Here is a 27,033-nt window from a genome sequence, read left to right on the forward strand (position 1 = left end):
CTCTACCAAAAGTACAAAAAATTAGCCAGGCGGGGATGTGCATGCCTGTGGTCCTAGCTGCTCAGGAGGCTGAGGTGGGAGGATTGCTTGAGCCTGAGAGGCGGAGGCTGCAGTGAGCCATGATCGTGCCACTGCACTCCAGCCTGGGTGATAGAGCAAGACCCTGCATATGCAGGCATCCATCCTGGCCCCTCCGTATTGCCTTCACTGGACTTTAGGGGCATAGGAAACTGACAAAAACAAACGAGAAATTCCAGCTGCCTCCACTGCCATGAGTAATAAAGTTCTTTGTCTCTGATGCAGCACTTGTATCATCTGCTAGCACCCATGAATCAGTAAAAAGCTAACTTGTTAGCTTATCAATAAGGTAAACTCTCAGATCCTGCTTAGTTCCTGACAGTTTCTTTAGTTCTTAGAATATATTTAAATAGCCACTTTGAAGTCTTTGTTAAATCCAGTATCTGAGGACATTCCAAGAAAGACATTTTGTAATGACTGCCTTTTTTACCCCTTGAGTATGAGTCACACTTTATTTCTTTGCATGTCTCTTCACTTTTGTTGAATATTGGATATTTTGGATAATAAATTGTAGCAACTATGGATTCTGACTCTTCCTCCCACCCCCTAGCAGTTGTTCTTGTTTTGTTTAATAACTTGCCTGTACTAAATCTGTGATTTCTGCCTCTCCCAGGGTGTGCAACCACAGATGTTTTTGTTTAGTATTTAGTTTTGATTATCTTTTTATTTGCATTTTCTAAAAGTCTCTGTTTAGATTTTGCCCTGTGTCTGTATAGATTAGTGTTGAACCAAAGATTAGTCAGAAGTTATGCTCAAATACCTCAAGCCAATAAGCCTACCTTTGTGTGGTTTGGGGAGTGCATTCAAAATCTGGATTATTTTTTAGTTTGCCCAGCCTTTGCTTTCTACCAGGCTCTCTCAGTTGTCTTGTGAACACACACACACAGGTTTCATCTGCCGGGGGTGTGTGAGTGGCTTGGGCCTGCTGCAGTCCCTAGGGTACATACACATGGCCTTCAGTCAACCTAGGATATGTGCAGAGGTTACCAAGCCTTCTCACCACTTTCTCACCTCATGGAATACCTTGTTCCATGGCTAGTCTACCATCCATTGCTTGCCTCAATAAGATACAACCTCAGGCCAGCAGAGCACTGGCCCTTCCTATTCACTTGCCACCAGGATTGCTCCTCTAATTGACAACACTCCATATCAAATGAGCTCTTCTGGCAACAGCAGCAAAGCCACTGGTTTGTAGGGCCTGCTCTAACCTGGTTGAACAATCACTCTAGCAGAGCTAGAGGGGGATGCCTCAGACACTGTGTGTGTGTGAAGTCTGGTAAGTTTCATGGACAGATGCTTCTCAGCTTGTTGTATGTCTTTGGTCAGTTTCCAGTTTTTGACAGTTTTTTTCTGCTTTATAGTTGCTTTGGGGGAAGAGGATTTGTCAGTCTCAAACCATCATGCCAGGAGTCTAAAGTCCCAGTCTACATCATCTTGCCATTGATGCTAGTGTAACTTAACTGCCTGTTTGATTCTCTGTGATCACATAAGTTACTTTCTCTTACCTGCTCAGCTAGGATATGGAACAGCAGCAATAGAATCAACCTGGGGAAAGTTCATAGAGAACACTGGGGCCACAGTGGGCATGGATTTTTCCCATGGTTAATTAGGAATGATTTACAATGATCAGGCATTATTTATACTTTTATTCCCTGTATAACTAATAAAACATATTTGCTTTACAAATGGTATATCATTATATAAATCTTATTTATATACACTTTGTGTCAACCAAAGAGATTAAAATATTGCCTTTTGTAATGAGATTCTAGAAACATTGTCTTCATCGTACTCATGTTCTCCCTGAATTTCCTTCCATTTATTAATTCAATAAATATACACTTGGTTATCTAAAGTATACAGAGGCATGTTGAGTGATTCCCAGATGAAGCTGATACATATTTTGTCCTTAAGGAGCTTATAGATTAGTGGAAGTAATACAATGTAAACATGAAAAATGGAAATAGGATGTGCTGGATGCCATTAAAGAGTTATAGATCTGTGCTATGGAAGTTCAGTAGGGTAATTGAGTTTTCCCTATCTAAGTGATTCTGTTATCACTCATTACTCCTATCACCTCATCCTCCTTGCTTGCATTCCCTCCCCAGCTGCTTTCCTACTGAAATCCTTATGTTGTTACTCATTCAAGCTAGTCATAGTAAATAACATGGACGCAGAGCTTCCACATGCACTTTTCTTGTTTGGTATTTGTCTGGTTCATATCAGCTTGGGGTTTAGGTAGGGAGCATTATTATTCCTAATTTACAGATAAGGAAACTGACATCAGAGTGACTTACCCCACCTCGCATGTTAGAAGAGTCAAGTTTTGAACATAGGTCTTTGTACTCGAAGTCCTAGGCTCTTTCCTGTATGCTCTGCTGCCTCTCACACAGCAAACTTTCTCTCCTCTCTAGCCAGTAGATAGTTGGGAAGAATTAAGTTTGATGAGTTGGATCAGAATTGGAAGCAGCTTAGTGTGTTTCTAGATGGAAGAGCGAATTAGACAGCAAAGCAAGACTGTTCAGGCTACTTTTTGAATCACTTCCCAATAAGGGTTTTTAATGACTTTTAATATTACAATAATCAGAGATTCATATTTTCATTTGCATCTCATTTATTCCGTAGGTGTTGAATTGTTACTTTAAACAAAGCATATTCAAACCAAATTCATAATCTCCCCCTCAATCTGTTGTCCCTTAACATTTCCTTTCTCTATTAATGACACCTCCAGCTCCACAGTCTCCTAAGCTACTAACTTGGAAGTCTTTGACTCCTTCCTGACCTTTATCTCAGCATCTAATCCTATCGTTTCCAGCCTACCTCATAGGGTTATTGTGTGAGTAAACTGACAAAATATATAAAGACAAACTCTGAAAGCTGTGAATGAGAGGTATTTATTTCCTCTAAGGCAGTGCATCTGTTGATGTGTACAGTACTACAAGGCCTCAGCAACCATTCAGTTAATGTTTTGTAGTGTTGACACTTGCTTTAGTGAAGCATGTGCTTAACATCGGGGCTAAAACTGCATTATCTTACATTCTTATAACAATCTGCACTCTTAAAAGCACTACAAAGGGAGGAGAAAAAAAGGGAGTGTGAGAGAGAACAAGGCTCTCTTGTGTGATTTGCACAAGAACTGTAAGTCAAGTTTTCAGACTCTGCTTGGCTATATCCGGAGGTCTTTTAAACTGAAAACCAAAGTTGATTTTATTAATACCACTCCACCACTCATTCTCTGTGACCTAGGGCAAGTGATTTAGCAATGTCAGTCTCTACGTATAAGTTAGAGATAATGATTGTACCTATTTTATAGAGCTGCTATAAGGATTGAATGATCTATATAGAGAGCCAGAGTGCCATATATAAGGTATTCAATAAGTGGTAGCTATTGGATTACTCTTCTCCCTCTCCACCTATCTAGAGATTTTAGGTTGGTCCTCCTTTGCCATTTCCCTGAGATAGATGATTTATTTCATGTGGCATATTTATTTAGACTGCATCACATTACACTCTCACAGTTCACAGACATTTCCAGGAGGTTGTTGCTCCACCACTTCATTCAAAACCAGGTTCACAGTTTTCATGTTTTCCTCTCTACGTGTCTCCTACTAATTTCCCTTTTAATGTTCGAACATGATTCTGATGAAGTCTTTCAGTTAAAAATTGTGAGATTAAACTTGTACTCTCTAACTCCGAAGTGAAAGAGATTTTAGGTTCAATATTAGGAATAAAATTCTACAATCAGGACTGTTTGTTTTTGTTTTTCATCAGTAGAATGGGCTGCCTCGGAAGTCATGAAGTTACCCATGGCTACCGCTATACAAAAGTGGCTTTTGACTAGCAGCTTTGCCTTGCCACTGCTTCCTTTCTCCCATCCAGTCCTTGAGGTCTGCAAGCTGTTTCAGTATACATCGCAGTGAAGAGTGTAGTAAACAGATTAGCTACCTGACTTGCAATTTTTTGGCTTTGGAATTTTTGGTTCAGGATTTTATACTGTCATAGCTAAATGAATTGACAAAACAGCAAGGTATAACTTAAAATGAAGAAGTTTATCAACCTTCCCCCACAGGATTACCAAATACAGAGGTGCAGGGTTTAATATTAGACTAAAGTTGAAGATGTGGCCCTCAATTCTCCTGCAAAGGAGCTCTGCAGTGAAGTCACAATAGCCATGGGCCTCTGAGTGTAACTAGGGTCATCCATACTATTCCATATGTTAAAGTAGAAGAAAATAGTGAAGTCTTGTCATTTGCAAGACTTTTATGCAAAGTTTGACAGATGTTGCATGCTGCTTTCAGGATTAAGAAAATTACATGGGCACTGCTGTGCCTTCTATGAGATGTTTTATTCTCAGCTGTCACCCTCCTTGTCCCTTGCCCATAACCATTATAGTGGCCAGGAAGTCTGCTTGCTCTACAGTGATATGTTTTGAATAGTGCCCATTAGTTTTCAGTAGTTACCCTGGCCTGCATGTTAGCCTTCAGTTTAATGGCCTTTTTTATGTTCATTCATTTTATTTTATTTCCCATCGTGGTTTTGTTTATTTCTTTTTTGTTTTTTGTTTTTTCTGTTCTCTTTTTTTAAACCGTCGTGGTTTGCCCTTCATATTCCCCAATGTTTGCACATGACAAGATGTTGCCATCCCAACATTACCTCCCACTTCACTGACCAGTGCCACTACTGACCATCTAGCACCAGCCACAACGGGACCACTGCCTTCAGCTCCTCGGGATGTCGTGGCCTCCCTGGTCTCTACCCGCTTCATCAAATTGACGTGGCGGACACCTGCATCAGATCCTCATGGAGACAACCTTACCTACTCTGTGTTCTACACCAAGGAAGGGATTGCTAGGTAAGTGCCTGTGTGTCTGCAGCCAGTTGGCTGCCTCTTGGTCACGGCAGCCTTGTCATGCTCACCCTGGCTCTTGGTATCTGTACCAATTTTTAGTCCAGAAAATAAGATCACTGAGATGCACCTTCCCTAATTTTAGGTCATTAAATAAACTCCCAGACAGACTAAAGTCCTGGCAGTCTCTCCTTTTCTGGGATGACTTAGGGAGAGGGTAGATACAGCTATTGAGGTGGACGTATTTAAATGTAAGAAGGAGTGCCCTTTTTTTGTAAGATTCAGTCAGTATAAATTATAGAGATTAAGGTAGACTTAATTTATTAAAGTAAACTTAAATGAATATTTGCCACACCCTTATGTGGTGTGGGCTGCGGAGCTCCAGGGGTTCTCCTTGATGAAACAAGAGTAGTTAGTGATGACTTTTCCTAAAATAGCATTTTCATTACTTTCCTCTTCATTTCCACCCCGTCAGGAATTCACATTGCTCATAGGAGAAGATCTGTAATGTCCAGGCTGCTTTGTGCCACAGGCTGGTTTCACTTTGTCTGTCCAACTTGTTTTTCCTTTTTCCCCAATGTAACTGACTTTCTAGTGAAACCAGTCTGATCACTATAGCCTTTTTTTCCAGTGTGTCCTCTTCAGTCACTTCCCCTTGCCCCTTTCTCAGCTGAAGGTAAATTCAGTTAATCCTTCTTGGCCCAAGTTAAGCCCCATGAAACTCTCAAAGATCTTTACCCATCTTTTCAGCACATAGAGCATTTCCCTTGTACGTGTATTTGTATCCCTAGTATTGGCACTGGATTATGGTAATATGTGATCTTTTACTACCTTAAGCTGTTATTCTTCAATTATGTTATATGTATTTGTGCTGTTTTCCCAACCAGATTATAAACTCTTTGGAAGGAACCATGCCACATGCTGACTGTTCACACATTGCTGAGTAGTAAATTCCTTCACTGTGCTCTTCCAACCAGAATAAGAAAGCTAAGATACCTGTTTTAGTAGGAGCCCTAACACATCAGCTAAGGCTTGTATTTCCATCAGCATGCTTATAGTTGATGTATATTGTAGTTAATACCAGACTGGCAAGTTCAGCAAGTGCAGGACCCTTTCTTTAATACTCTCAAGAAGACTAAGTGTCATAATTTAAGACCAATAGATGGGAGTTACCTGAATGCTGTACTGTATGTTTTGAGTTTTACAAGGGTAGAGAAACATAGTTCTATACATAAAAAAGGTAAGACATTCCTACCAAACAGCAAGTTTCAATATCACCATTAAAATATCTTCAATAGACTTTGAAATCTCATTGAAAATCTCATAAGCTTTCACAGAAGGAAGAAACCATTTAGTAATTCTGCGTAATAAGCTTTATTTCTACAATAGGTTTTTTGCTCTTATTGTGCCTTCTACCAGAAATGCATATTCCTCACATGAGTTACATCTAGCTTCTTATCTGTCATCTTTAGATGACATCTCCTCAGGCCTTCCCTGAATACCAACCCAAACTTAGCCCCTTGGTGACTGTCACACAGTGGGGTATCAGAGCCAGCTTGTTCCCAAGCTAATTGTTAAATGCTTGGGAAATTTTGCAAACCTAATGACATGACTTGGCAGCTTGAAATTGGGCACGGTGGGAGTGTTTACAGTGACAAATGCTACAACCAGAGCCAATTGTTAAACATTCACCAGAACACCACTGCGGTCACATCACCCTGTTTTTTGGTATGTGTGTGGTATTTTTTTGTTTGTTTCGCTTTTAGTTTGGGTTTTTTTTTTTTTTTTTTTTTTTTTGAGAGCACTTACTACTCTCTGAAATTTTCTCTTTTATTAGCTTATTTATTCTGTCTTGTTCAATAGAGTTCTCCAGCACCTGGAACAGAGCCTGGCATTTAGTAACACTCAGTAAATATTTATTAAGTGAATACATTAATTTCAATCAGTGGAGAAGTAATAGATAATTCAAGTAATCATGTTGAGATTATCCATTTGGTGGGAAAAATAAAAGTTATATTTCTGTCTTAAATTATAGATGGATTAAGAGATAAATATTTTTAAAATCTATAAATATATTAGAAAAAAATATAGAAATGATTTTTAGCATTTGGAGAACAGGAAAGGGCTTTTAAAGGGAGATAGCAAATCCAGAAGCCATAACAGGAAAGAGTAACAAAGTTACAAATTATAAGTAAAAGATATCCCAAGAGACAAATAATACAAGCAGATGATTCATAGTACTGGAAAGCCCATTAGAGTTAAAAAAAGGTTTTCACCATCTCAGGCAATCTTGGAAGCAAAATGATGGGGGTTTTTTTGTTTGTTTTTGTTTGTTTTTGTTTGTTTGTTTGTTTTTGGAGACAAAGTCTCGCTGGGTCACCCAGGCTGGAGTGCAGTGGCACTACCTTGGCTCACTGCAGCCTCCGCTTCCCAGGTTCCAGCGATTCTCCTCCCTCAGCCTCCCAAGTAGCTGTAATTACAGGTGCCTGCCACCATGCCCAGGTAATTTTTGTATTTTTAGTAGAGATGGGGTTTCACTATGTTAGCCAGGCTGGTATTGGACTCCTGACCTCAGGTGATCCACTTCAGCCTCCCAAAGTGCTGGAATTACAGGCATGAGCCACCATGCCTGGCCAAGTTATCATTTTTCATCTCTAAAGCTGGCAAAAATTTTAAGTTGATAATATCCAGTGTTCAATGAGTTGACAGCTAGGAGGAAAACCACTCTAGGTTATTGGTGGCAGTATAAATTAGAATAGTCTAGGGAAGGTGATTTGGCAGAATTTTAAAATATTTTAAATATAGCCTTCCATCACACTTCTAGGTAACTGTCCTATAGACATACAGATATATGTATGCATTGGGCCCTCATACAAACACATTTATTTATAGCATTGTTTGCAAGATTATAAAAGGAGACTATGTAAATATCCACTGATAGAAGAATGGACACATACAATCATGCATCACATAACAACGCTTCAGTCAGACAGACTGTGTATACAATGGTGATCCCATAAGATTATACCACTGTCTTTTTACTATACCTTTTCTGTGTTTAGACACATAGACAGTTGCCATTGTGTTCCCATTGCCTACAGTGTTCAGTACAGTAACATGCTGTGCAGGTTCGTAGCCTGGAAGCACTAGGCTATCCCATACAGCCTAGGTGTGTGGGATATACACCTAGCTATACCATCGAGGTTTGCATAAGTGCATTCTGTGATGGTCACACGATGAAATCACGTGATGCATTTGTCAGAACGTATCCCCGTTGTTAAGCGATGCATGACTGTATGTATACCCGTAAGTATGGTGGCAGCAGTTTTTTTAAATGACCTGTCTATATATTTTGATGTGTATGTAAATGCCTAAAGCAGTGATTCTCAACCAAGGACAGTTTTGCCCCCTCATCCCTCGGGATATTTGGCAATGCCTGGCAATGTTTTTTTTTTTTTTTTTTGGTTGTCATAGCTGGGATGAGGGAGGTACTTACTGACATCTAGTGGATAGAGGCCAGGGATGCTGATGAACATCCTGCACAGGACAGTCCCACAACAAAGAATTATCCTGCCCAATGTCTCAGTAGTGCCAAGGTTGAGAAACCCTGGCATGGAGACTGTCTGGTGAGATACGCGTCAATATGTGCCACAGTCAGCTCTCAGGGCAGGACAGGTTTTGACAAAAGAGAAATGAGACTTTTTTTTTTTTTTTTAACTATGTGTACTTTTATATTTAAATGTTTTTAATGAGACTCACTTATTTAAATTCTATGATAGATTGTGGGTTGGAGTAAGCAGGCATGATTAGTAAATTAATTTGTAGTTGGAAGAGATACAGAAGTTGAGTTGGCAGGGACAGGTGGGCATGACTAGTGTATGTAAAGGAAGAGGAAGTGCAAGGTAAGGCCATCTGTGTGTATGCTGTGAGAAGGATGCAAAGGCAAGAAAGCTGGCCAAACTGGCCCAGAGCTTTTGGCAGAAATTAGTAAGAGATTAGAATAAAGTGGATGTTAGGAGCCAGATGCTGGAATGCCAGTGAGAATTTGGACATAATCAGATAAGAAGGGACCATTTTCGACTGTTAAGAAAGTTGCACACTGTGATTTTATTAAACAGTACTTTGGGAACGCTACCCAAGATTAAAGGAGAGAAAAAATAGAGTCAGGGAGACAAAATTGGGTAGTAATTATGTTAGCCTAGATACGTGCTAGTTGTCGGCTTGGATGAAGATGAAAGCAGCGACTTGAAGTGGATAGGACAAATTTGGGAAATATTTAAAAGGAAGATTTTGGGAGACCATAATAGTTTTTTGTTGCTTCATTACTTTATGATTTCTGAATAGAGGCAATGAAGGAGAAGTTAATTCTTTTAAGTCATAAGACTATATCCTGGCTAATTGTTACATAACAAAACTTTCTTATTAATCTTATCAGCTTAAATTTTCTCATCTAAAAAACAAAAGTAATATATTTACTTCACAGATGTGTGGTAAGAATTCAATGTGAGAATGTATGCCACTACCTGCATTTACAAGTTCACCCTCTTCCTGCGTTTGAAAATTCAGCCACCAGGTGGCACCATGTGCCTTGGTCATGAGCTGTAATTCTTTTGGGTACCTGAGTTGCCAGAGATTTCAGAGGGTCCTTCCTCTCTGCCTTTTCAGTTATGAAAATTTCATCTTTCTTAAAAAAGCAGTACTTTTCTATATTAACCATTAAGTGGGAAGTGGGAAGTAAGATATTTCTGCTATTCATAGCACTTTAAAGATGGATTGAAGCCTTAGAGAGCTGTTAGTCTAGTCAAAGGGTTAGCAAACCATGGACCCTGTGCCAAATTGGAGCAGTTATTTATTTTTATGGTCCCGGAGCTAAGAATAGTTTTTACATTTTTAAATAGTTACATTTGAAATGTTACATAGGTAACTATATAATATCCTCCATTTTGCCTCTTGGCCTATAAATATTTACTACCAGGCCCTTTAGGAAAAAGTTTGCCCACCCTGTCTCATTTTTTCGTTTAATACATAAAGAAAGTGAGGCCCAGAAAGCATTAGTGACTTTTCCTCACAAGCTAGTAGCATTGCCAGAACTAGAATTGCATCTCCTAACTTCCAGCCCAGTGCTTTCTTTCTATAAAGTGTGCCTTTTTCTTTCCCTTTTGACTCTTAGCTTTCACATTCTAACCTGAGTCCCACCGTAACCGCACCCACTTAAGAGAATTGTTGTTTCAAATGCTCCTTGAATCTTATCCCAAAACCAAGAGTTTTTTTTCTGCACGGTAACTTGTTTCTGGGACCTCAGACCAGTAGTGTCAGATCACCTATGACTGATCTTTTTTAATGGTAATGCTTCTATAGAAATTTGATGTAGGTATTAGTAACCTTCACTTATTTCTCCCATTTTTTCCCTTTCACATGGAAGCAAACAAAAAATATATATATGATATTAGTATACAAGATTTACATATCAGAAGGCAGATTTTCATTTATTCATTCATTGTATGTTTGTGATGCAGCTTCCCCATGTGAGCATTCTGCTAAGTGCTTCTGTGGTACACGAACATGAATGAGACAGTCTTTTACTTCAGTTTAAAGTAAAATAGTCCCCCTCCTGTGTCTTTCTAGAAGAAAACTTGTTTCAGCTTTTCTGTATAGGGTGAACAAAAGACACCTGATCTGTACTCTCTCAGAGAGCCTTTAGTGTAAAATACAATACAGTTGACTCCCCAGAAATTAACTACTAGTAGCCTACTGTTGACTGGAAGCCTTGGCAATAACATCAACAGTCTATTAGTACATATTTTTATGTTATATGTATTATATACGGTATTCTTGCAGTAAAGTAAGCTAGAGAAAAAAATGTTATTTAAAAAATCATAAGGGACCAGGTGCGGTGGTTCACACCTATAGTCCCAGCACTTTGGGAGGCTGAGGCGGGTGGATTGCCTGAGGCCAAGAGTTCGAGACCAGCCTGGCCAACATGGCAAAACTTTGTCTCTACTAAAAATACAAAAATTAGCCGGGCATGGTGGTGCGCACCTGTAGTGCCAGCTACCCTGGAGGCCAAGGCACGAGAATCCCTTGGACCCAGGAGGTGGAGGCTTCAGTGAGCCAAGATCACACCAGAGCACTCCAGCCTGGGTGACAGAGTGAGACCCTGTCTCAAAACAAACAAAAAATCTTAAGAGAAAATACTTATTTTACATTAAGTGAAAGTAGATCATCCTAAAGGTCTTCACCTTCAGGTTGAGTAGGCTGAAAAGGAGGAAGAAGAAGAAAAGGGGTTGGTCTTATTGTCTCAGGAGTAGCAGAGGCAGAAGAGGTGGAGGAAATGGAAGCAGGGCAGGAAAGGCAGGCGCACTAGGTGTAACTTCTGTTGAAAAATATCCGCTTATTCGTGGACCTGCACCAGTTCAAACCTGTCTTGTTCAAGCATCTTCCCTTTAAGACAGGGATCATCCGTGATCAGACCAAGTGTCAGAAACCTTAAATTGTAAGAAATCAGTTGATCCTTCCTTATAAATCCTGTGATTGAGAGATTTAGCTGAAGAGAAAATAGTATTTTTAGGTATCTCAAGTATCTCTGAAAAATAATTTTTGTTACCACAGTATTCTTTTCCAGAGGACCTAGCTGATTATGGAGAAAAAATCCTCTGTAAATATTATGTGGGTACTATTGTTGGATTTTTTTATTAAAATAAAGTAACTTAAAGAACTATACAAAATTACCGAAAAGCACTTCTCTGCAGTGCAAATGCTTACAATCAGACAAATTGGCATATGGTCATGTAGACCTACACAAATTTTAATCTGCAATTTGAAGGCAAATTATCAGTATTTTAAAGTAAGAATTTTAATTCAATAAATTAGAATAATTTCTTCAATGGAGTAGTCTGAGGCTCTTTAATTACTTTCTCAAGACAGGTATAGCTCTTTCCTCACATGAATGACAGTTCCTAAAAGCCAACTGTTTGTCTAAAACAAATTCCTTCACAATATTTGTTGAAAACTCTTGATTATACAGTCTGGTTTTCATTCTAGTGAGTACAGTAGACTGAGCATGTTTGTGGACCTGTGTTGGTCACACAGACCCCAAGACAGAACCTGGAAGCCACCTTTAGTAAAGAACCTAGATAACTGGTTTTAAGTTTTCATCTCATGATATTAAATACTAGACCACTGGATTTGAGTTGTTTGTGATAAAGTTTGTCAAACATTTCATATCATTTCATATCAGCTTCAAAATCATTAAAGTGTTAATTTTAAGAAATTATAAAAATCAGTATTGTAATCAGTTTATTTTATAGACTGGGTTACACTTAGGATTTATTTAAATGTTTAATGTTTTTATTTCTAATTTTAAAAGATGATAACCTCTAGCATTCTTTTTATTGAGAGTCTCTTAGCCAAAATATACACAGCATTCTTTGATATTTTCTGTGAAATATCATTAGGTCATGCCAATATCCACCTTCCATCAATTTCCCTAAAACTCAGTGATTTCTAAAGCCTAGAAAGTTGATGACTAGCTGCCCCATTTGAAATGGCATTGAGAAGAGCCCTGTGTCTTCTCTGAAAGGAAGTTGTGATTATGATCAGCGATAATCAGTAACATATCAGCAAGAACATCACCGACTTGTCAGATACGTATGCCCTTGCTCTTTTTCCAGTCCCCATCTTCTTTGCACTGTCCTACCCCTAAAAGCTTCATTGTTTGAGAGCTAATTTGACTTAAACTGATAGATTTTTATGTGGAGTGGAAAATGAAACTGTACATTCTGGAAGTATTCCTAATTGATGCTCTCTCTCTCCAAATCCTTCTTTGTCTAAAGGGAACGTGTTGAGAATACCAGTCGCCCAGGAGAGATGCAGGTAACCATTCAAAACCTAATGCCAGCGACCGTGTACATCTTTAGAGTTATGGCTCAAAATAAGCATGGCTCAGGAGAGAGTTCAGCTCCACTGCGAGTAGAAACACAACCTGAGGGTAAGTCTACCTGTCTGTCATCACCCCCTAGAGGTAGACCTCTCTGAAGTTCTACCTTTGTTTAGCCTTGCACATCATAGGGGAGCAGAAGATAACAGTTGCTTACCTTCGGGGTCCTTATGAATTAGGGGAGGCAAAATTAATTTACATCAAAAAACAGCAAATAGGGCTGGGCATGGTGGCTCATGCCTGTAATCCAAGCACTTTGGGAGGCCGAGGCAAGCAGATCACCTGAGGTCAGGTTTTCTAGACCAGCCTGGCCAACATGGTGAAACCCCATCTCTAATGAAAATACAAAAATTAGCCGGTTATGGTAGTGGTTGCCTGTAATCCCAGCTACTTGGGAGAATAGCTGAGGCAGGAGAATCACCTGAATCCAAGAGGCAGAGCTTGCAGTGAGCTGAGATTGCACCACTGCACTCCAGTCTGGGTGACAGCGTCTCAAAAAAAAAAAAAAAAACAGCAAATAGTATAAGACAGTATACTTCCATTGGTGCTTTTCTACGTGTTCATATTTTACTGACCCTTTAAGACTTAGCTCAGGGCGGGAGGAGCCAAGATGGCCGAATAGGAATAGCTCTGGTCTATAGCTCCCAGCGTGAGCGACGCAGAAGACGGGTGATTTCTGCATTTCCATCTGAGGTACCGTGTTCATCTCACTAGGGAGTGCCAGACAGTGGGCGCAGGTCAGTGGGTGAGTGCACCGTGCGCCAGCCGAAGCAGGGGCGAGGCATTGCCTCACTCGGGAAGCGCAAGGGGTCAGGGAGTTCTCTTTCCAGGGGTGACAGACGGCACCTGGAAAATCGGGCCACTCCCACCCGAATACTGTGCTTTTCCGATGGGCTTAGGAAACAGTGCCCCAGGAGATTATAGCCCGCACCTGGCTCAGAGGGTCCTACGCCCACGGAGTCTCGCTGATTGCTAGCACAGCAGTCTGAGATCAAACAGCAAGTCGGCAGCGAGGCTGGGGAAGGGGCGCCCGCCATTGCCCAGGCTCGCTTAGGTAAACAAAGCAGCCGGGAAGCTTCAACTGGGTGGAGCCCACCACAGCTCAAGGAGGCCTGCCTGCCTCTGTAGGCTCCACCTCTGGGGGCAGGGCACAGGAAAACAAAAAGACAGCAGTAACCTCTGCAGACTTAAATGTCCCTGTCTGACAGCTTTGAGGAGAGCAGTGGTTCTCCTAGCACGCAGCTGGAGATCTGAGAACGGGCAGACTGCCTCCTCAAGTGGGTCCCTGACCCCTGACCCCCGAGCAGCCTAACTGGGAGGCACCCCCCAGCAGGGGCAGACTGACACCTCACACGGCCGGCCAGGTACTCCAACAGACCTGCAGCTGAGGGTCCTGTCTGTTAGAAGGAAAACTAACAGAAAGGACATCCACACCAAAAACCCATCTGTACATCACCGTCATCAAAGACCAAAAGTAGATAAAACCACAAAGATGGGGAAAAAACAGAGCAGAAAAACTGGAAACTCTAAAAAGCAGAGTACCTCTCCTCCTCCAAAGGAATGCAGTTCCTCACCAGCAACGGAACAAAGCTGGACGGAGAATGACTCTGACGAGCTGAGAGAAGAAGGCTTCAGACGATCAAATTACTCCGAGCTACGGGAGGATATTCAAACCAAAGGCAAAGAAGTTGAAAACTTTGAAAAAAATTTAGAAGAATGTATAACTAGAATAACCAATACAGAGAAGTGCTTAAAGGAGCTGATGGAGCTGAAAACCAAGGCTCGAGAACTACGTGAAGAATGCAGAAGCCTCAGAAGCCGATGCGATCAAATGGAAGAAAGGGTATCAGCCCTGGAAGACGAAATGAATGAAATGAAGCGAGAAGGGAAGTTTAGAGAAAAAAGAATAAAAAGAAACGAGCAAAGCCTCCAAGAAATATGGGACTATGTGAAAAGACCAAATCTACGTCTGATTGGTGTACCTGAAAGTGACGGGGAGAATGGAACCGAGTTGGAAAACACTCTGCAGGATATTATCCAGGAGAACTTCCCCAATCTAGCAAGGCAGGCCAACATTCAGATTCAAGAAATACAGAGAACGCCACAAAGATACTCCTCGAGAAGAGCAACTCCAAGACACATAATTGTCAGATTCACCAAAGTTGAAATGAAGGAAAAAATGTTAAGGGCAGCCAGAGAGAAAGGTCGGGTTACCATCAAAGGGAAGCCCATCAGACTAACAGCGGATCTCTCGGCAGAAACCCTACAAGCCAGAAGAGAGTGGGGGCCAATATTCAACATTCTTAAAGAAAAGAATTTTCAACCCAGAGTTTCATATCCAGCCAAACTAAGCTTCATAAGTGAAGGACAAATAAAATACTTTTCAGACAAGCAAATGCTGAGAGATTTTGTCACCACCAGGCCTGCCCTAAAAGAGCTCCTGAAGGAAGCACTAAACATGGAAAGGCACAACCGGTACCAGCCGCTGCAAAATCATGCCAAAATGTAAAGACCATCGAGACTAGGAAGAGACTGCATCAACTAACGAGCAAAATAACCAGCTAACATCATAATGACAGGATCAAATTCACATATAACAATATTAACTTTAAATGTAAATGGACTAAATGCTCCAATTAAAAGACACAGACTGGCAAATTGGATAAAGACTCAAGACCCATCAGTGTGCTGTATTCAGGAAGCCCATCTAACGTGCAGAGACACACATAGGCTCAAAATAAAAGGATGGAGGAAGATCTACCAAGCAAATGGAAAACAAAAAAAGGCAGGGGTTGCAATCCTAGTCTCTGATAAAACAGACTTTAAACCAACGAAGATCAAAAGAGACAAAGAAGGCCATTACATAATGGTAAAGGGATTAATTCAACAAGAAGAGCTAACTATCCTAAATATATATGCACCCAATACAGGAGCACCCAGATTCATAAAGCAAGTCCTGAGTGACCTATAAAGAGACTTAGACTCCCACACATTGATAATGGGAGACTTTAACACCCCACTGTCAACATTAGACAGATCAACGAGACAGAAAGTCAACAAGGATACCCAGGAATTGAACTCAGCTCTGCACCAAGCAGACCTAATAGACATCTACAGAACTCTCCACCCCAAATCAACAGAATATACATGTTTTTCAGCACCACACCACACCTATTCCAAAATTGACCACATACTTGGAAGTAAAGCTCTCCTCAATAAATGTAAAAGAACAGAAATTATAACAAACTATCTCTCAGATCACAGTGCAATCAAGCTAGAACTCAGGATTAAGAATCTCACTCAAAACCGCTCAACTACATGGAAACTGAACAACCTGCTCCTGAATGACTACTGGGTACATAACGAAATGAAGGCAGAAATAAAGATGTTCTTTGAAACCAACGAGAACCAAGACACAACATACCAGAATCTCTGGGATGCATTCAAAGCAGTGTGTAGAGGGAAATTTATAGCACTAAATGCCCACAAGAGAAAGCAGGAAAGATCCAAAATTGACACCCTAACATCACAATTAAAAGAACTAGAAAAGCAAGAGCAAACACATTCAAAAGCTAGCAGAAGGCAAGAAATAACTAAAATCAGAGCAGAACTGAAGGAAATAGAGACACAAAAAACCCTTCAAAAAATTAATGAATCCAGGAGCTGGTTTTTTGGAAGGATCAACAAAATTGATAGACCGCTAGCAAGATTAATAACGAAAAAAAGAGAGAAGAATCAAATAGATGCAATAAAAAATGATAAAGGGGATATCACCACCGATCCCACAGAAATACAAACTACCATCAGAGAATACTACAAACACCTCTACGCAAATAAACTAGAAAATCTAGAAGAAATGGATAAATTCCTCAACACATACACCCTCCCAAGACTAAACCAGGAAGAAGTTGAATCTCTGAATAGACCAATAACAGGAGCTGAAATTGTGGCAATAATCAATAGCTTACCAACCAAAAAAAGTCCAGGACCAGACGGGTTCACAGCTGAATTCTACCAGCAGTACAAGGAGGAACTGGTACCATTCCTTCTGAAACTATTCCAATCAATAGAAAAAGAGGGAATCCTCCCTAACTCACTTTATGAGGCCAGCATCATCCTGATACCAAAGCCTGGCAGAGACACAACAAAAAAAGAGAATTTTAGACCAATATCCTTGATGAACATTGATGCAAAAATCCTCAATAAAATACTGGCAAACCGAATCCAGCAGCACATCCAAAAGCTTATCCACCATGATCAAGTGGGCTTCATCCCTGGGATGCAAGGCTGGTTCAATATATGCAAATCAATAAATGTAATCCAGCATATAAACAGAACCAAAGACAAAAACCACATGATTATCTCAATAGATGCAGAAAAGGCTTTTGACAAAATTCAACAACCCTTCATGCTAAAAACTCTCAATAAATTAGGTATTGATGGGACGTATCTCAAAATAATAAGAGCTATCTATGACAAACCCACAGCCAATATCATACTGAATGGGCAAAAACTGGAAGCATTCCCTTTGAAAACTGGCACAAGACAGGGATGCCCTCTCTCACCACTTCTATTCAACGTAGTGTTGGAAGTTCTGGCCAGGGCAATTAGGCAGGAGAAGGAAATAAAGGGTATTCAATTAGGAAAAGAGGAAGTCAAATTGTCCCTGTTTGCAGATGACATGATTGTATATCTAGAAAACCCCATCATCTCAGCCCAAAATCTCCTTAAGCTGATAAGCAACTTAAGCAAAGTCTCAGGATACAAAATCAATGTACAAAAATCACAAGCATTCTTATACATCAATAACAGACAAACAGAGAGTCAAATCTTGAGTGAACTCCCATTCACAATTGCTTCAAAGAGAATAAAATACCTAGGAATCCAACTTACAAGGAATGTGAAGGACCTCTTCAGGGAGAACTACAAACCACTGCTCAAGGAAATAAAAGAGGATACAAACAAATGGAAGAACATTCCATGCTCATGGGTAGGAAGAATCAGTATCGTGAAAATGGCCATACTGCCCAAGGTAATTTACAGATTCAATGTCATCCCCATCAAGCTACCAATGACTTTCTTCACAGAATTGGAAAAAACTACTTTAAAGTTCATATGGCACCAAAAAAGAGCCCGCATCGCCAAGTCAATCCTAAGCCAAAAGAACAAAGCTGGAGGCATCACACTACCTGACTTCAAACTATACTACAAGGCTACAGTAACCAAAACAGCATGGTACTGGTACCAAAACAGAGATATAGATCAATGGAACAGAACAGAGCCGTCAGAAATAATGCCACATATCTACAAGTATCTGATCTTTGACAAACCTGACAAAAACAAGAAAGGGGGAAAGGATTCCCTATTTAATAAATGGTGCTGGGAAAACTGGCTAGCCATATGTAGAAAGCTGAAACTGGATCCCTTCCTTACACCTTATACAAAAATCAATTCAAGATGGATTAAAGACTTAAATGTTAGACCTAAAACTATAAAAACCCTAGAAGAAAACCTAGGCATTACCATTCAGGACATAGGCATGGGCAAGGACTTCATGTCTAAAACACCAAAAGCAATGGCCACAAAAGCCGAAATTGACAAATGGGATCTAATTAAACTAAAGAGCTTCTGCACAGCAAAAGAAACTACCATCAGAGTGAACAGGCAGCCTACAAAATGGGAGAAAATTTTCGCAACCTACTCATCTGACAAAGGGCTAATATCCAGAATCTACAATGAACTCCAACAAATTTACAAGAAAAAAACAAACAACCCCATCAAAAAGTGGGCAAAGGACATGAACAGACACTTCTCAAAAGAAGACATTTATGCAGCCAAAAAACACATGAAAAAATGCTCACCATCACTGGCCATCAGAGAAATGCAAATCAAAACCACAATGAGATACCATCTCACACCAGTTAGAATGGCAATCATTAAAAAGTCAGGAAACAACAGGTGCTGGAGAGGATGTGGAGAAATAGGAACACTTTTACACTGTTGGTGGGACTGTAAACTAGTTCAACCATTGTGGAAGTCAGTGTGGCGATTCCTCAGGGATCTAGAACTAGAAATTCCATTCGACCCAGCCATCCCATTACTGGGTATATACCCAAAGGACTATAAATCATGCTGCTATAAAGACACATGCACACGTATGTTTATTGCGGCATTATTCACAATAGCAAAGACTTGGAACCAACCCAAATGTCCAACAATGGTAGACTGGATTAAGAAAATGTGGCACATATACACCATGGAATACTATGCAGCCATAAAAAAGGATGAGTTCATGTCCTTTGTAGGGACATGGATGAAATTGGAAATCATCATTCTCAGTAAACTATCGCAAGAACAAAAAACCAAACACTGCATATTCTCACTCATAGGTGGGAATTGAACAATGAGAACACATGGACACAGGAAGAGGAACATCACACTTCAGGGACTGTTGTGGGGTGGGGGGAGGGGGGAGGGATAGCATTGGGAGATATACCTAATGCTAGATGACGAGTTAGTGGGTGCAGCGCACCAGCATGGCACATGTATACATATGTAAATTACCTGCACATTGCACACATGTACCATAAAACCTAAAGTATAATAATAATTAAAAAAAAAAAAAGACTTAGCTCAGATGCCTTCTAGAATCTTTCCTCTGATTATAATATTGTTATCTCCACAGTTCTAAGATATTTATCACGTTTTTCCTTCAGTTATGATTATGAACTTACCTTGCTGATTTTGTAGCAAAGACAGAGACTTTGTCATCCTTACATTTCCCACAGTGTCTAATGTAATGCCTTGCACATGAAGAAGGTATTTAATAATTGTTCTTAACTGGATTGTCTATCTTTAGGCATACCATGCTCTTTAGAATCTCCTTGAGGCTTTATTTTGGACCTGTGGTCTTTTGTGCTAAATAGAGTTACTTCTAATTACATTTCTAAGATTTTCTGTGACGTGAGTGTCAATTGGGTTTATTTATATTATAAATGTGTTGTATATCTTAAGTTTGGGTTGTAAACTAACCGAAATTACAAGCAGCCAAATCTTAATAAATGCTTTTCCTACTTGAGGCTTTTGTCTAGACTTTTGCCTTCTTTTAACACTAATTACTGTTTTTCCTCATTGTATTCTTTTTTCTTTTTTTTTTTCTTTGAGGTGGAGTTTCGCTCTGTCGCCCAGGCTGGAGTGCAGTGGCGCAGTCTCTGCTCACTGCAGGCTCTGCCTCCTGGGTTCACGCCATTCTCCTGCCTCAGCCTCCCGAGTAGCTGGGACTACAGGTGCCTGCCACCACGCCTGGCTAATTTTTTTTTTTTTTTAGTAGAGACGGGGTTTCACCGTGTTAGCCAGGATGATCTCGATCTCCTGACCTTGTGATCCGCCTGCCTCGGCCTCGCAAAGTGCTGGGATTACAAGCGTGAGCCATCGCGCCCGGCCACCTCAGTGTATTCTTCAGTCTACTTTTATTATTAACAGCATTAGTTTTTCTGTATTAAAAACCTCCAGTAATAATAAAATATTTTACTTTGAGTAGAGAGTATTTTAGATATATTTGTAGAGGCTACTGACCAGGCAGCTGAACAGATTAAATGACTTTACCAGTGGAACTACAGAAATAATTTAAGAACTTTACCTGACGGGTAGAATAAGTCAAGAAGCTATAGAGCTTCGCTTTCTAATGCTATGGCATATCATTCACCTGTCAAATATTTATTGAGTATCCCCTATACCGGGTAATGTGCAAGATACTGGAGATGCAAGGATGAACAAGCTAGGTCTTCTTCCCTTAAAGAAGGAGCAGGCAAGAGGAGACCTTTCATCATTTCAGTGACAGAGATCGAAGATAAGAATCAAACCCAGGCAAGAACAAGAGGGCCATCACAGAGTCAGGGGGTTGATTTAAGGGAAGAGTGTGTTCTCATTACAGGCAGAATGTTGAATTTTACAGTTATCTATGTTCAGACAAGAGCAGGAATACTGTATTAGGTTTCAAGCTCAGTTACCCTTCATCAGCTTTCATGTAGAGGCATCATTCACGAGAGATACTAGGATACAGAATAGAGAAAACTTACTGTAAAAGATAGAAAAAGTCAAGGCAGGATCCTAAGGAAAGATGAGACCTGAGGCTGGCCTTGAGGCATTTGACTTAGAGCAAGCATTTTGTGGGAAGGAATTTGCATGACCCAAATCCCAGAAATAGAATCTAACAGTGCACATGCAAGATAAGTCATGACGAAAATGAAGGAAATGCAAGGGTCCTATCCTGAGGCTGTGAACCTTCTGAAACTATATGAAAATAAATATTTGTGTCTGTACATATTCACATTTCCCTTGAAAGAATCTGTAGTTTTCATCGTCATGTCAGAGCTCATATGTCAGATTGTTGAGAACCACTGCGAGGGTCATTGTCAAATTTAGAGATGAAAGAAAAGGGGTGAAGAAGAGTGGATTTATTGAGTGCCCACCATGTGTCAGCCACTGTGTTAGGCAGTCAGGATGTAAAGATGAGTAAGACTTGACTTCTGTCCACAAGGAGCTTATGGTCTGTTACCATAGACAACAGTGTGATGTGTTATCACCTTAAGGAAAATAGGCAGCATAACCATTTATTCAAGGAGTTTGGCTAAAGGAAAATAGTTGTAAGAATATAGGTAGAAGGGGCAACAGGTTCTGGTGAGGGTATTTTAGGGATGGAGAAGAGACTATAACATGTTTTGGCAAAAGAGAAGCAGTTTCTGAAGAGAGATTTGCATTTCATCTGGAGGTGTTCAGCTTGTGTGGGGGAGGCATAAATGTTGGAACCAGCCCTTGGAAAATATTTTACATATTTAGTTTCACAAACCAACTTAACATTTTTTCCATTTATTATGCCACTGTACAGCTGAAATGAAAGAATTCATTAGCACCTTTTTTAGGATCATATTTGCCTACACTTGGCCAATGAATATATTGAAAATGATTTCAAGAGAATTCAGGGACTGTTTTGTTTTTCTTCTCCTTTAGTAAGTTAGAGGAAAGTTTTCCATAGCAGCAGAAGTGTGACAAATCCCACCTGTCAGGCTACACAAAATATGCCCTTAACTGAAGTGAATAACATGATTCATAACTAAAGCAAACAACTGTTAGAGTAACCATATTCAGATTTCTCTACTTTGATAGCAAAATTAATCTTAAGCTGTGGTGCTGTTATTCAGGAAAGCCAGTGTGTTTTACATTTTGTTAGTTTTTTTTCCCTTCCCAGTTTTTAAATCTAATGAATGTCTATTACAGAAACACTAGTGCCAGAGAAATTGTTTTCAAATATAGAATGTCTACCAAAGTGTAGGCATAGACAGCCGCACAGGATTTGTGTATAAATTGGAACTGGAACCTGTCAGTCAGACAAAAATAATATAGTAAAAGGGTAGGTATGTGAGCCATTGTAGGAGATGGAGCCAGCTAGACACTTAAGCAGTCAGCCAGTGATCCAGTCTTCTAGTCACATACATCCTATCATGGGTATTGTAATAATCTCCTTACGGGTCTTCTTGAGCCCATGTTTTAGAATCAGCAAGTACTCGACTCCTGGGTCCACCGCTAGCTAACTTTCCCATCATTTGGGAAAGATTGTTAACTTCATAACCTCACCTGTAAATGAGGATGATAATATTCATCTCACTTGGTTTAGTGCAAAGATTATATGAGAAAATACATGTCAAGTATTTAGTGCTTGACTGACTGTAACCATTCAATAAATGGTAGCTGTTTTAGAATTATTATTCTTTTATCTAGTCTTGTTCTTTTACTGTTTTTCTTCCATACATGTGTTCACATGTCCTTTCTAAACACAGATCTGATCATATCATGCTCCTGCTCATAATTTTTCAGTAGTTATCTGACATCTACTAGAGAAAATGTGAGCTTCAATAGTAGGACATTAGAGGGTTCTTCACTATCTGACTAGTCATTGTTTTCAACATTCTGTCTCCCATATCCACTTTGTTTCAACCAAGCTGAACCACTTAACACTGTCTTTTTGTATATTCTCCCTATTGACCCCATTGACTGGAATGATTTTCCCCTTGGTATCTGAGGAAAGTGTTCATTTTGCTTGACTCCAAGAATTCTTCACTAATCCTTCTTTTCCCTCCCAAACCCCTCCCAAAGCAGAATTGTGTGCTCTCATCTTTCTGTTTTTGTTATAACCATTACCTAAATCTGTTAGCACTTACGACATTTTTTGTAACTGTTTATATGTCTGACTTTCCTGCTAGACTGGGAGTTCTTTGTGGGCAGAATTCTCTTCATCACTGTATCCCTAGTGCCTACCACAATGCCTGGCAAAAGAAGGATCTCTTTCTGTGGTGGTTGCCTTTTATGTCTTGTGTAGGCCCACTGCAAAACTGGGATTTTATAAACCACAAGGAAGGTTTTTCAGTGTAATTTCTGGTTTTGATTTGAATCATAAAAAGGAAAATGTGTTTATATATTATTCTAAAACCACTTCAATCAAATCCATTGTTTTCTTAGCTTCTATTATTTTAAAAACATGGCCAATATGACAGTATTGCCAAGAATGGTTATTGAGGACTGTAGCGTTTCATTTATATCTTGCTTTCTTGAACTTTTCTTTCTAGTTCAGCTCCCTGGCCCAGCACCTAACCTTCGTGCATATGCAGCTTCGCCTACCTCCATCACTGTTACGTGGGAAACACCAGTGTCTGGCAATGGGGAAATTCAGAATTATAAATTGTACTACATGGAAAAGGGGACTGATAAAGAACAGGTATGAAGTGAAGCAACTTTTCAAACCATTGATTGGAATACTAGAGTTGAAATATATTTCCAAAACTCAGTAGTTGCTTGACTGGAAATGTGAGGGGGAAAAAGTTATATAGGAAATGAAAAATTGACAGATTCTATTTCTTTGTAGCAAGATTTGTTGTGTAGTTTTTATCAGCAATGGTCACTGAACATCAAGCAGTATTTCTAAGTAAATTGTCAATTTATGATTAATCTGCTTTGACTATTAAAGAACCTTATGTAAAAGGGATAAAGTCTGTTTCATGTAGAATATAGAATTTGTATAGCTAATTCTTTAATTTTCAACTTTTCTTTTGGCTTGAGTGCATATGTATAAAATGTTTTATTTTATTCAAGGATGTTGATGTTTCAAGCCTCTCTTACACCATTAATGGGTTGAAAAAATATACAGAGTATAGTTTCCGAGTGGTGGCCTACAATAAACATGGTCCTGGAGTTTCCACACCAGATGTTGCTGTTCGAACATTGTCAGATGGTGAGTCTTTCTTCCTCTGGAACAATATACCACACTTGGTGCCCCTAGTGGTTTAGTTGTAAGATCATGAGCTTTGATGTCTAGAAGATACAGTTCAAATCCCAATTCTACCTCTTTCTGGTAATATGACTAGTCAAGTCTGAACATCCTTCTTTACGTGTAAAATGTAGATAACACCAACTTCACTGAGTTGCTGTAAAGATTCAGTGAGAAAGCATAGAGCATAAAGTGCCTCTTACTGAATAGGCTCTCAGCGTTTGTATTTTTAGCAGAAGCTTTTGTGTAAGTAAATACTATTGCTTGTTCATAACACAGACCATTCCAGGGCTTTTGGAAGACTAGCCTTATTCTACTTAGCAATCATATTTGCATGCCAAATTAGTCTTTCTAGTTCCTCCGTATTTGTGACTATTTTATCTCTCACCTGTGACTGAATTTCTAAATTGTTATATATATATATATATAAATACCCATGACCTAGAGCAGTGTTTTTCAAACTACAGCTTGCCAAAGAGATTAAGTAGGTCAAAACCAGCATTTAAAAAATATATATTTTTAGAATAGAACAGAAAAGATTAGAGTTCATTGCACTTAGTAAGGGTATATGTTGTTTCATGAAACTCAGCTAAATCTTATGTTTTAGAAAAATGTCTTTTTTTAAAAATGTAGTTATGTGTATACCACTCTTGTATAAACACACATGCTTTAGAAGGTAAAGTTTGACTCCCTTAAGAAAAGAGTCAAACTTAACATCACCAATAAAAGTACAGACTGACATCACGTGCCTCTTATGTGATATGTGGAGGAAGACACAATATTACTTCTGTTGTATCAGTACCAAAAATATTTAACTTGAGTCTGATCATAATGAAACAATCAGACAAATCCAAATTGAGGGAAACTGCAAAAAAAAATTTTATTTTAACTGACTTGGATTCTTAAAATATGTTAGTTTTGTGAAAGAAAAAAAAGGTTGAGGAATCATTCTAGAATCTAGATTAAAGAAGAGTAAAGACACATGAAATAAAATATGTATGATCTTTGGATCCTGCATCTGGAGGTAAAAAAACAGCCATAAAGGACACTATTGGTATAATTACTTAATATTAGATACATATGGTATTAGGCAGTAGTAAATATTAGATATGTTATTAGCTATATTAGGTAATATTTTTGTGTTAAAATTTCTGAATGTGATTGTTGTATTGTGCATTTTGTTGGAGAATGTCCTTGTTCATAGGAGATACATGTCGATATACACTGAAGAATTTTGGAGTGAAGTATGATGACTGCAGTCATCTCTCAGATGATTCAGAAACAATATGTAGATAGATAAATGTGTATACATATACATAATAGTAAGATAAATAAAACAGTTGTTGCAGAATATTAATAATTGTGAATCTGAAAAGAATAGCCATTCGTCGTACTATTCTTGCCACTGTTTTCCATGGGCTTGACAGTTTTCAGGGTTAAAAAGTTGGGAGGCCTGGTGCAGTGGCTCATACTTGTAATCCCAGCACTTTGGGAGGCCAAGTCGGGCAACTTACTTGAGCCCAAGAGTTCAAGACCAGCCTGGACAACATGACAAAACCCCGTCTCTACTTAAAAAATAATAATAATAGCTGGGCATTAGTGGCACACACCTTTAATCCTAGTACTCAGGAGGCTGAGGTGGGAGGGTCACCTAGCCCGGGGAGGTCAAGACTTCAGTGGGCTGTGATTACACCACTGCACTCCAGCCTGGATGACAGAGTGAGATGCTGTCTCAAAAAAAAAAAAAGAGTCGGGAAAAAGAAACAAATAAATTACAGGCGGTTATACCTTAGCTAGTGAACTACATAAGCCAGTTAGTCAAGATATTGGGGAAAAGTTAAGGGAAAAAAAATGTTTACTGTAGGCTCTTAAATCTACACATGAGCCAAATTTTAACTGCATTAAGTGTGTTGGCACGTTGACTACAGTACCTGTGGGAACTGAACACATCTCAGCATGGTGGCTAGGGGCAGCACTTTGGAATAACGCAAATCTTGGTTCCGATGCCAGGTGAAACAAATATCTTGGACAAGTTAACTTCCCTGAGCCTCTTCTGTAGTTTTCTGATCTACAAAATAGGAATGAGAATAGAAACTCCGTCCTGAGATTATTATAAGGAATAAGTGTCTGCCATGTAATGACCATGCAGCAAATCTTTGCTATGATGTTGATAATGAAGACAATGATGACAGATATGTTGGACACCTCCGCAACTCAGTCACTTCTTAACATGGAGATGACTGGAATCGTTAATGTACTTTTTTCAAAACACATGTGCCTGGGTCCTACTCTAGACCCTCATTACCTGAATCTCTGAGTTCAGGCTTGAGGCACTTTGCTAGGCACAAGTTACAGAAATGAGCAAGACACATTCTCTTGTCTTCCAGAAGCTATAGCACAGTGGGCACTTAGTTGTATACCTGGTCACCAAATGTTAGAGACAGAAAAAGAGAAGTTTCCACGAGTGGATTAGGAGAGAAGGGCGAAAGTCAGCAATTTGTGAGTGCAGAGAAAACAAATCCGGTTTACTTTGCTTGCTCTCACCAATATGAAGGGAGATATTAGAGAATGTGTGGGCCACACACTGAGATAAGCCTGGATTATGTTCTAAAGTGAGGAACTAAAGTTATGTGGCTGTTTAACCAACAGTCCCAAACTTCTCACATCTAAATGAGTATTTTCTGGTATCTGGTTGCCTCAGGAAGCCAGATGGTTCACTTTACCAGTTGTCATTGCTTAAATATCTTTGCTCTACTTGGGAACTGCCTTCAAAACCAGCTTAGAAACTCCACAAGAAAGCCAGGCTTACTGATATATGTACATCTCATTTTGATCCATAATGTCATTACCCAG

At 39.5% G+C, this 27,033-nt stretch overlaps 1 protein-coding gene across 19 annotated transcripts in view; it reads left to right on the forward strand.

Moving 5' to 3' along the window:
* The window catches only part of NEO1 (neogenin 1), a 252,634-nt gene that overhangs the window by 175,344 nt on the left and 50,257 nt on the right, over window positions 1-27,033 (forward strand). For 12 of the 19 annotated variants that reach the window (XM_054531646.2, XM_024232579.3, XM_054531651.2 and 9 more), the window contains exons 8-11: window positions 4,711-4,930; window positions 12,757-12,911; window positions 23,483-23,631; window positions 24,006-24,144. In XM_054531646.2, the coding sequence (XP_054387621.2) occupies window positions 4,711-4,930; window positions 12,757-12,911; window positions 23,483-23,631; window positions 24,006-24,144 (663 nt within the window). The remainder of the gene's footprint in view (window positions 1-4,710; window positions 4,931-12,756; window positions 12,912-23,482; window positions 23,632-24,005; window positions 24,145-27,033) is intronic. The other 7 variants (XM_063716713.1, XM_063716716.1, XM_054531649.2 and 4 more) reach the window with 1 other exon arrangement.

The sequence above is a fragment of the Pongo abelii genome, chromosome 16 (assembly GCF_028885655.2).
Source record: "Pongo abelii isolate AG06213 chromosome 16, NHGRI_mPonAbe1-v2.0_pri, whole genome shotgun sequence".
Taxonomy (NCBI): Eukaryota; Metazoa; Chordata; class Mammalia; order Primates; family Hominidae; genus Pongo; species Pongo abelii.